General features: G+C 38.0%; 1 protein-coding gene across 5 annotated transcripts in view; it reads right to left on the reverse strand.

Moving 5' to 3' along the window:
* The window catches only part of LOC149313028 (bifunctional heparan sulfate N-deacetylase/N-sulfotransferase 3), a 77,597-nt gene that overhangs the window by 38,489 nt on the left and 26,743 nt on the right, over positions 1-12,365 (reverse strand). For all 5 annotated transcript variants that reach the window (XM_089525893.1, XM_089525894.1, XM_089525895.1 and 2 more), the window contains exon 3: positions 1,413-1,500. In XM_089525893.1, the coding sequence (XP_089382019.1) occupies positions 1,413-1,500 (88 nt within the window). The remainder of the gene's footprint in view (positions 1-1,412; positions 1,501-12,365) is intronic.

Here is a 12,365-nt window from a genome sequence, read left to right on the forward strand (position 1 = left end):
CATTGAATCAATGAAGATTATCACATGGGGGACAGGACATCATTGTCCTGTTCCTGTCCCATCCTTCCCGCGTGATTGTGAGAAGGACTTTCAAATGACGTTGCACTTATTCAGACAATATCCTGTCGAGAAGGCACAATTGACAGTGATCAAGACATTGTGCTGATCCTGTCATTGTCCTGTGAGTGAAATGGAATTGTCTCATCATTTGCTGGCATTTAGTATTAACAGGAGAACCCATTAATACAACTCCGCTTCACTGACAGGACTTGACAGGATCAGCATAACATGTCTAATTTCCTTTGCACGATCATGGTCATGGACAAGATAAAGACAGAGGAGTGATCCTGTCCCTATCCCGTCCCCATATGATAATCCCCAATGTCTAAATAAGGTAACATTGACATTAATCCCATTGATTCAATAAGGCTATTCTAGACCTTAATGTGCATTCCATTTTCAGTCATGAAAAGCTGGCTAAAAAGTGTCACATCTTTAGAAGACAACACTCTTTGGAAAAATGCATCTAGTTTTGTTTTATTTTAAAGAGATTTCCAGGTATATGAATTCAGCTATCACAACAAATATTGTTCAAACAAATATATTAAAAATTTGAGCTCATAATTCTAAAAGGAAGAACAACTTGCCAAGATTAATACCAAAATAGTCAGTTAGAAAGCAAAATGAAACAATAACTTGATGCTGAAAACTATTCTAGTTTTCAGTAGTTGCAAGGTCATTACAAAAGGAACACACATCTCTAGTATGATAGCTATGACAGTGTGTGTGGTGGGGCACATAGATGTTTAATGAAGAACAGTAGCTGACAAATTAATGTAGTTTGCAAATATTATTGGTTTTAAGCCCAACTCAACAGTGTTATAACAAAGCTTCTACCATTCCCTTTGAACATGTTTACAAAAAAAACTTTGCAATTTAGTAGTTTCAGTCTCAGCTGTGAAATATTTCTTAATGATTTTGTAAAACAAAGCTTTTAAGAGGCAATCATATTAAATAGCACCTGTCGAGAATCTACTGATTGGGTTGTTTTTCCAACCCAAAATGATAGTTGAGTACTCAATAAATTACAACAATCTCAGTGTTACTGTAGAATTGCTCTACCACTGGATAATGTAGCAGTACTATAGGCAGATATAATACTGAAAATATCTGGCATTTTAGAGTCTGACTACCTTACCTTGTAAAATTCACAGCATATGGAAGAGGTGATCTATTTTCTAGTTTTATCCTCCTGAAGGAAGCTGTTTCCTCCCCTCAGGCTCCAAGAGTTCTTCACTCTCATTTCATTTCATTTTATAGCACAAACCTGAATCAGCAAAATCCATTTCACTTTCTATGCACTGCAAGAACATTGATTACAAGTGATTTTATTGTTTTTCCCCGATTCTTACCTGTGTGGTAAAATTTCCCTGAAAATCCCAAGTTGAAAGTGAAATTTGAGATATGAGATCTTAGAAGATTCTGAGTATCAAGTAGAGCCTGAAATAAATATAAATTAAAAATATATCAACACCTGTGTAATAATGCATTTGATGCAGAAAATGTCTTCTTCCCATTTATATTTCTTTTTTAATAAAATAAAATAAAATGGTCATTTTTTCCTCAAACCAACAGCAATGCTTCCCCTTCCCATTTCCATAGTTCAAACCCCAATAGTTGATAATTATATCAAACGAAAAAGAAGGTAGATGATGGAGAGCCTTTCTCAGGGATGGTCTACAGTCTGTGGAGACACTATGAAAATTGGGGATGACATTCCCCTCTCCTATACTACAAACTACCAATACCCTTCATATAGAAACAATACATTTAATTCCTCATATAGGAATATCTTGTGTTTTGTGTAAGGAAAGACTCTGAAGCTAAATATTAAAAAAAAAAAAAAAACAACCTTGTTCAGCACCAAATGGAATCTAACCCACAAAATATAACTCACTAACCTTGGAAGCAGTATGCTTTATATGTCAGGATTTACAATATTATATTAATTTAGTACAATGTAGACCCAATTTGCTGAAATATATGGATTCTTGCAGCAAATCAGGCTCATGACCCAAAAGGCCAAGTGAATCCTTCACATGACTTTGTTCCATTTCTATAATAAGACAGTTGAAAAAAAGTCAGACAGTTCAATCATATGCATGTCTATTTGCATGTTAAATTTTAAGTACTGAAAGATACCCAAACCCAGGCAAATGTATAGGACTGTGGTGACTATCAAGGGAGGTAATAGTGCCACTCTGTTCTGCTTTGGTCAGGCCTCACTTGGAATACTGCATCCAGTTCTGGGCATCACTATGCAAAAAGAATGTCGACAAGCTGCAGCATGTCTGGAGGAGGTGACCAAAATGGTGAAGGTTTTGGAAACCATGTCCTATGAAGAGAGACTTAGGAAGCTAGGGATGTTTAGCCTGGAGAAGAGAAGGTTAAGAAGTGATATGATAGCCCTGTTTAAATATTTGAAGGGGTGTCACATTGAGGATGAAGCAAGCTTGTTTTCTGCTGCTTCAGAGAATAGGACCTGGAACAATGGATGGAAGCTACAGGGAAAGAGATTCCACCTAAACATTAGGAAGAACTTCCTGACAGTAAGAGCTGTTAGACAGTGGAACACACTCCCTTGGAAAGTGATGAGTCTCCTTCTTTGGAGGCCTTTAAGTAGAGTCTGGATGGCTATCTGTTCAGGGTGCTTTGATTGGGAGTTACTGCATTGCAGGAGGTTGGGCTGGATGACCCTTGTGGTCTCTTCCAACTCTATGATTCTATGATTAAGGAACATGCAATAAATTGTCTTCAAACTGTAGTGATGGTGGATGGTAATACCAGATAGGAAGTCCTCCTCCAGAAAAAGGAAAAATTATGTGTAGCTGAGTAACAGTATTTAAATACCATTTTGGACAGGGAAAATCAATCAAGATCCCTAAGTTCCACACCTGATCAACAAAAGAGAAGGAAGTATTATCTTCTACTTTATGTTCATTTGGTTTGAATTTATTTAGCCAAACTCTCCAGCATGACCACCTCACTTTGATTGAGAACTGAAACTGGATATGGATGTCTAATAACACCTTGCTCTAAAGAGCTCTTCCAAGAGTTTCATATACAAATTAAGCAAAAAAAGGAATAAGAGAGAACTTTTAATTAGCAAATGGTTTATAATTTCTATTAATCATTGATTTCTTTGAGGGTCTTCTAATAATTTTAGGAAGGAGGGCATTTCTCCCTTCTACCTTCCTGCAAAAGATGCTAGACCTCCCCCCCAAAAAAGATTAGTTACTAAAAAGGAGCAGTAATGTTATACTTACTGAATAGTATTTTACCATATCTGTCATTTAGTTATAGCCTCTTGAATCTATCTAAAAATTGGCTAAGGGTTGGGGAATTTGGTGGTGATGAGGTTTGCTTGTCATTGCTGTGTGGCTTCAAGTTGTTTCTGACTTATGGCAACTCTAAGGCGAACGTATCACAGGGTTTTCTTGGGAAGATTTCAGTAGGTGTTTGCCTTTGCCTTCCTCTGAGGCTGAGAAAGTGTAAGTTTCCCAAGGTCACCCAATGGGTTTCTATGGCCAAGAAGGGATTAGAATTCTGGTCTCCAGAGTCATACTGCTGTATCACACTAAAGGGCAAACAGGATTTAAACAAGAGTTAAACGAGAGTTAAACAGGAAATACCTGATGTTTATCACACCACGTTTCCTGTTTAACTCTCATTTAACTCTCATTTAAATCCTGTTTGTTCCCTAGTGTGATAAAGCAGAATACTCAAACCACTACATCACAGGGAGGCTGCAACTAAGGAGAAAATCAGTGATCCCCTTAAAAGCCAAAAATTTTCCTCCTGGCTTCATCAATCTGGATGGGCAGAAGTCCCACAATTCCATACATATCTGTATCTCACTGTCTATACCTAAAAGAGCAACATCTATTCTAAATACTAGACTGTACTTGAGACAGAACTATAAAGGAGAACAATATATATAAACAATATTTACTAATCTTTCAAATGATTTGTGACTTGCAGTAGACTTTGAAAGTTCTGTGGTTTTAAGCCACATGATTCCCATTAAAACAGACAAACTGAAACTTAATCCAGACAAGACAGACAGAGGTGCTCTTGGTCAGTTGGAAGGCAGAATAAAGAATAGGGATTCAGCCTGTGCTAGATGGGGTTATGTACCTGTCTTTCAAAACAACTGTCTTTCAAAACAACCCCTTAAGACACAGGTTCACAGGTTGGGGGTACTCCTGGACTCAGCTTTGAACCTGGAGGCCCAGGTTTCTGTGATGGCTAGGAGTGTTTCTGCACATTTACAGCTTGTGTGCCAAATGCACCTGTTTTTTGAGATACTGGATCTGGCCATACTGGTACATGCTTTGGTTATATCTTGCCAGGACTACTGTAATGTGCTCTACTTGGAGCTGTCTTTGAAGAACATTCAGAAATATCAGCTGGTCTAAAGAACTGCAGCAAGACTGTTAACTGGGGCAGATTACAGAGATTATACAACACCCTTGTTGAAACAGCTCCTTTGGCTGCCAGTTTGTTTCTGAGCACAATTCAAAGTGCTGGTTATGATGTATAAAGCCCAGTATGGTTCAGGTCCAGACTATTTGGCAAACTGTATCTACCTGCATGAGCCACCTCAAGCTCTGAGATAATCAGGACAGGCCTTCTCTCAGTCACAACATCACTGCAAGCACAGTGGATGGGGACACAGGAGAGGGCCTTCTTGGTAGCTGCCCCTAGACTCTGCAACTTCCAGAATGGCCCTCTCTGCATTCTCCTTCTGTGAGCAGGTTAAAAACTTTTTATTCAGACAGAATTTTAAAGTTTTTAAAGAATGGGCTAGGGGATGCTGTTGCATTTTAACAACTGTTTTTGAGTCCCAATTTTGAGGGAAAATCAGGGTAACAATGGTTGAGGTGGTGGTGATGATGATGGTGATGGTATCAGTAAGTCATGCTGCTATAATCTTGCAAAGATCTTTGAACATTTACAACGGGCGGAGTACATAGTAGTATCTCTGAAGCAGAGGAATACTTCTCTCTTGTGAACTGTTTGCTAGCCAGACAAGCTGAGCTAACATTTTGGTTTTCATGCCTATATTATTTTCTGGGTGACTTGACATTTTACTCATCATTTAGGTTCTACAACTAAAATGTTAAAACCCATGAAAAATATATAGCAACAGATGACACAAGGGCACGACTGTCTCAGAGACAGTGGGTATGTTATTATGTGGGGGTAGAGACTACATTTTCCTTTCAAAATGCTATTTTATATACTCAAGGTAAGCTATTGGAAGTTTATCTCTACTCTTTTAGCCTTTCCTTTATGAACAGCTCTTCAGATAATTTATTTGTACGAATAGAGCTATATAAACAACATATTGCTACAGACAGGTATACTTCATGACCTGTTCATTGACAGCCAAATGCATTTAAATAAATATCTTTCATGCTAGCAATGGGAAATTATGGAGGAGGAGGAGTGGTGATGATTGTAGAGGAAATACATCTGATTATTATAGTAATTAAGGAAAGAGATTTTGGCCATGGATGAGAAAAGATGGGCTAAACTCTCTTCCCCTTATTCCACAATTTAGCAGAGACCATAAATACTTTATCAAATACATAGGTAGACTTCTAATGTTTTGAGCAGTAGTGAAATAAATAATGATGTATTACAGCAAAGAGGAATAAATTCAAAGAAAAACATAAGACAATGTTAAATGCATCGATGTTCCCAGAACGACAGATGTCTTTCAAAGCTGACAAAATGAAAAACATTAACCTTATTCTGTGTGACAAAATTAAAAAAACCCATTAAAATAATTTTGGAATTGCTTTTTGGACATTAGCCTTAGGAAATAAAAGTGCTCATAACCTGCCTTCTATTAAAAATAGGAATAGAAATTGTCATTAGTTTTGAAAAGCTTTCCTGAGATTTAATGGTTTAAAATGTCTTGTAAACTACTGATTTACAAATTTTACATAATGCAGGGTGTACACTTCAATTGGAAAAGCTATGTTGATATTTCTAGAGAAAAGGGACCAAGTAATCTATCTATATATAGAAGATCCTCAGTCACTGCTGATGTTTTGGAATGCTATTATCATGGTTTTAATAATGCTGATATTTGGATATATGTAAATCGGGGGTTGGGGGGTTGTCAGTTTTCGATCTTTATTGGAAAAATTATTATAAATTATTTTGAAAGACAGTTAAGTCCATAATCTAAAGTAGTAGAATAATGTGAGTAGAACACACATTGTGACAAGGAATTCACATTCAAACAAACACAAGTAGAACTGTCCTAGTGACACTGCTGTTCATCACATCAAAATCATAAAATTAAGATATTTGATATGTTGGATAGGCACCAGCATGCCTGTTCCTAGTTTAAAATTTTACACTTCCAGGGTTTTGTCACATACATGTGAGTGTTCTTTTTGTGCACCTTAAAAACATTTCCAACTTATGGCGACCCTAAGGTAACCCTATCATGGGGTTTTCTTGGCAACATTTATTCAGAGGAGGGTTTTCTTTGCCTTTCTCTGAAGCTAAGAGAGTGTGTCTTGCCCAAAGTCACCCAGTCGGTTTCCATGGCTAAGCAGGGATTCAAACCCAGGTCTCTTCAAAGTTGTACTCCAACACCTAAACCACATCATCACACTGGCTCTGTATATTATTATTGTTGTTGTTGTTGTTGTTATTATTTATATTTCCCGCCTCTCCCTGCAGATCAAGGCGGGATTACAACAGATAAAATCTAACAATACAGTTACAAAATGTCAATAAAAGCACACAAAAATACATGCACAGTCATTAAAATAGCCAAATCGCCATCTGTTTCTGTACTATTGAATCATGTGTAGAAGATTCTTTAAGATCAGTTATAGAAGATCAGATGGGTAGGCCCACTGGAAGAGATCCGTCTTAAGTGCATTCTTGAAGGCATGTAAGGTCATGATAAGACAGATCTCTTCCAGTAAGCTCTTCCAAAGTGTGGGGGCCGTGGCTGTGAATGCTTTATGGCAAGTTGTGATTAGTCTGGTCTTTGTATATTCCAATATTTTCTTCCCCGATGTTCGGAGAGTGTGGGGCGGATTGTGTAGGGAGAGGTATTCCCTTAAGTAACTTGGGCCCAAGCCATGTAGGGCTTTAAATATATAAATATATAAGATTACACTACCCTTAAAACCAAGGATATGGCCATAGACCTCCTGTAGCCCCCCCACTATTTTGCTGCCTCCAACCCCCCCCCCCAAGTTCCCTCCCAGGCCCACAGCCCATCTCCTTTTTTAAAAAAAGAAGTATTACACATGCAGTGCTCCCAGATGCTGCCTTGGTGAAGTTCTAAATTAATAATAATACTAATACTAATACTACTACTACTAATAATAATAATGATTTATTTATAGCCCGCCCAATCACAAGGAATCCAGGCGGGTTACAACAGTAAAAATAAAGATAATAAAATAAAATACAATAAATAAATAAAATACAATAAAATTACAGAGAGCGAAGTGAGTACATTCACAGTTAGGCCTGATGGAAGTTGGGCCTCTCTTTTTCACTCCCTCCTAGGCCTGATGATGATGTCATGGAGGGAGGGCTCTTCTTCTTGAGGCAAGGATTTTATTTTAATTAATTTTAATTTAATTCTTCTCATTAAATTTAAGAGAAGAATTGGTGGACAGAGTGACATAAGTCACAGTAAATGGGGAGTAGAACTAGGTAGGGAAGGCCTGCCGGAAGAGATCCGTTTTAAGAGCCTTCTTAAAGGCTGTAAGAGTAGAAATGTCACGGATCTTCTTCGGCAGGTCATTTCATAGCTTCGGAGCCGCAATGGAAAAGGCCCTCTGGGTGACTGAAGTTAGCCTAGATTTTATTGGCTGAAGTAGATTCTTCCCCGAGGACCTTAGAGTGCGGGACGGACAGTATGGAAGTAGGCGATCTCTTAAGTATTCTGGACCCAAGCCATGTAGGGCTTTGAAGGTGATCACCAACACCTTGTACCTTGCCCGGAAAATAATTGGCAGCCAGTGAAGGGATTTCAAAACCGGTGTTATGTGATCGGTACGACAAGTACCTGTAATTAACCTGGCTGCCATATTTTGTACAAGTTGAAGTTTCTGAACTTGGCACAAGGGTAGCCCCATATACAGCGCATTACAGAAGTCCAATCGAGAGGTGACCAGCGCATGTACAACTGTTTCAAGGTCTCCCTGCTCCAGGAAGGGGCGCAGCTGGCGTATCAGCCGAAGCTGATAACAAGTGCTCCTGACTGTCGCATCTACCATGGTGAGCAGGGGGAAATCTACACTGCCATGGTCTTGATCTGAAGATGAACATTCCTCCAAGGTTGCTTCTATGTATAAATTGCCTTGCTAAACTAGCAGGTCTAGATTAGACTGAAACTGGTTGTACATGTGGATTTTCATCAAGATTTGTAGTTGTAATCCACAAAAGGCAGCACAGGGGCTTGACTAGGGATGTACATTTCCTTGAACTCTACAGCATGATAGCAATGTCTGTTTCCAACATTTGCCACAGGCTATGTACATGTTGCTGCATACAATAATATCCCCAAATGGGTCCAGTTTTTCCCTTAAGCTCTTGAGTGCTTTTGTGTCATTAACTGCATTTGAAGCTAGTCAAGGAATAGTCAAAAAGCATAGGATATGACGAGGTGTAATTCTTAGAAGTTTTTATTAACAACTAAATTAACAACTGAAAATTTAAATCAGTGCTTCTTGGCCTATCTGATAAGGGGTGGGGTGGGGGTGGGGGTGGAAACAATTTCCTAGCTCACCCAAGAACTAAGAGCAAGTGGGAAGAGGGGGCAGATTCTCTAACATCATGGTCATGGTTCAAGAGTACAGTCAGTCCTCCTTATCCACTGATTTTTTATCCACGGATTCAAGCATCCATGGCTTGAAAATATTAAAAAAAAAGTATAAATTCCAAATAACAATCCTTGATAAGTCCCATCTTATTTAATGGGACTTGAGCATCCACAGATTGTGTTATTTCCAGGTGGTCCTGGAACCAAACCTCAGCAGATAACAAAGGCCCACTGTATACTGAAGTATTCTTGCTGGCAATACTGTTATAGTATCTAGGCTGTAGATTTCTTAGGTATAGGTTTTTCCAGGTGCAGTAATAATAATAATAAAAAATAAAACCCAAAGAAGGAATTAGGCAATTTGAGTGCAGACAGTTATCATCCTTCGCAGTTGCTCTTATTCTGAAGAAAGAGTCAAGGTCACTCTGATACCTTGAGATTCTGTAGTAATTGGACTCTGTAACCATTATGTTTTGAGCTGCCAGTAAAGACTTACTGAGAGTGCTGTCTGTGTTCTTCTTCCAACTGGATAAGAAAGTGAATGGACTAGAACTGTGGCACTAATATATTGTGCATTCTGCATTCACGTGCCCTGCATAGGCATGACTGTCTTGCATTGATAGAAATAGAAATGTCCCCCCTTTCCTGGTACTAAATATCAGGTCAAAATAGTTTCCCAGACTTACACAGTATATTTTAGGGTTCAGGAGAACCTTGAGAAAGAAAGATCATTTGTCATGGGGACCTGTGTTTTTTCCCATACAAAAATGGTACAACATTTTAGAAGGCAATTCTGGTGAAAGGTAGCCAGAGCAATGGTTAAGCTACCTAGCTGCTTTCTGCTACTTTTTTGGTTGAAGGCAGATACTTCTGCTCTTCATTTAAATAAAATATGAGAAGACTGTTCATGGTGAACCTCTGCTCAGCTACTAGTTTGCTTCTGAAGCAGTCTGAATTTTGATAGTGGAACATATTTACAGGTATAGCTCAGATTACTTATGTAGATTTTGATCAAGGTAGTTCAAATTTAGTACCAAGTATAAATGGGCCCCAAACTACTTTGAAAATATTGGGTTCAATAGCTATCCAAGACTAGGATTTATTAGTGATAAAATAATTATGGAAATGTAGGCATGTTATTAAAGCCTATCATATACCACAGTAAAGTTCATTATAGTTTCATGTTGAATCTCCCTTATCCAAAATGCTTGGGACTAGAAGTGTTTTGGATTTTGGAATGTTTGCAGATATATATGAAATATCTTGGAGATGGAACCCAAGTCCAAACACATAATTCATGTATGTTTCATATATACTTTATACACACAGCCTGAAAGTAAATTTTATGGAATATTTTAAATAATTTTGTGTGTGAAACAAAATTTGTGTACATTGAACCATCAGAAAGCAAAGGTGTCACCATCTCAGCCATGCATGAAAAATGTTTTGGTTTTGGAGTAGTTAGGAATTCCAGATAAGATATATTCAATCTGTATTATTATTAGATATATTATTAGATGAATTTATTTAAAGCTCAAATATGGTTAATACGGTTAATAGATCAAACATTGTTTGAAAGTTATACTTCTCTTGGTATTCTCTGGGTATATACAGCCAATGATTTTGATTGTACAATTATTTCTGTATGTATCTTGATATTATGCTTTCCTTTCCTCCTTTCATTTACACAATCAGAAGATTTGAAATAAATAACAGAAGAAGCCAGAGGAAAAGGGCTAATTATGGCAAGAGGGGCCAGAGCTTTTAGATTATCTCTTACCAATTTCAGTGAATAAAGGAATGCAATTAACAATGCATCTTCAGGATTTTGTCTGCTTTCCTGATATTAGTTCTTGGGTACATAAGGTATTCCACCACCTAAAATGATTTCATTACCCTGCTGCTAACAGAAAAATATGCCATCAATTTCTTTTAATTAAAGGTCAAAAACATTTTTTGTGGCCAATTAAAACAAGAGAATTAAAAAGCACCCTGCTGTATCCTGTCATCATTTTGTTCCCCACATATATTCTGATGCTGAAGAGCTTAGCTGGTAAGAGCAATGCTGTTCATTTTATTTCATTTTCTGTCTATATCACAACTTTTAACCTGTCAAGCTGAATATAACCCTTCAACCTGTATGAGAACCCAACATGTACCCAATAAAACTCCTCTCCTTCTCTATAAAAGTGCTGAGGAAGGATCAAACTAACTCAGAGTTTGTATTTTTTTTTTAAAAAAACCCACAGTGGACAGTCCCCCCACCCCCAATGCATGGATCTGGGATCCGTGCCCTTGAATACATGCAGAGGGGCAACCTCCGCTGTTTGCAATGGTGCATGTGCCCAGCACACACACCCTTGCTATGCACACAGGGGGGCTCTCCATTCAAGCCTTTGTGGCTTGAATAAGCACAAGCCTTCATTTTTGGGCAGGGGTGGGTGGGTGGGTCCAGAACAGATCTCCACAAAAACAGAGGGCCAAGTGTATAGCATTTTAATATTTTGCTCAGGTAAGAAAATGTCTTTAGCCAACAGCCACTTGGTCTGATGCTGTTTTCAGATATCGCACCATGAAACACATACCATTCAAAGAAAGGGACAATTTATGTTTCCTCTTCTTGATAGCTGTGCAGGCGCATATACATGTTTTCCCAATTGTGATTAAATCTATTTTTATACTTTTATTCCCAACAATCTTTCCATTTTTACTGTTTTCTTGTACAGCATAACTCAACATGCCAGTGCAATTATGGTTGGTGTTGTGTGCCTCCAAGCCATTTCTGACTTATGGTGACCTTAAGCCAGACCTATCACAGGGTTTTCTTGGCAAGATTTGTTAAGGGATTTGCCAATGCCCTCCTCTGAGGCTGAGAGAGTATGACTTGCCCAAGGCTTCCCAATGGATTTCCATAGCTGAGTAGTGATTCAAACGCTATCAAATTCCAAGTCCAACATTCAAACTGCTTCACCATGCTAGCTCTGCCGGTGCAATACCATACATTTTTTCATTTCATTTCTTAGTTCATCATCTCATAGGCATTGCCGTGCCAGTGCAGGAGACAACACTGGTATAGTAATCATGCATTGTGTGATAAATTAGGAAACAGAGTAATACTAAAGGTTACAGTGTGTTAAGTTAAGGATTTCATCAACATCATTTTTAAGATTTCTTTATCTGGACAAACAAAAACAAAACTACAAGTTTTTATAGTCAACCATCATTGGAAAATCCTCCTCCATGATCTCTGTTAATTTTTAAAATTGTTTATGTATCCATTTATTTCCATCAAGGACCAACCTTGGTTTCCTCCACAAACTGTTGATTTTAGAAACCATTTGTCACTTTTCATTTGCAATATCCATCTTAATATCTAGTTCCAGCCACTCAGCTTTGGTGGATGTTCACAATGATGGAGTTCAGGTTTATTTTCAGCTCACCCACGTCGCCTGCTGCTGAATTAGCAAAGCTCAATTGACAGTAAATCAGCTTC

The sequence above is a fragment of the Sceloporus occidentalis genome, unplaced genomic scaffold (genome assembly GCF_023333645.1).
Source record: "Sceloporus occidentalis isolate IW3139 unplaced genomic scaffold, rSceOcc1.0.p SCAF_5, whole genome shotgun sequence".
In the NCBI taxonomy this organism is placed as follows: domain Eukaryota; kingdom Metazoa; phylum Chordata; class Lepidosauria; order Squamata; family Phrynosomatidae; genus Sceloporus; species Sceloporus occidentalis.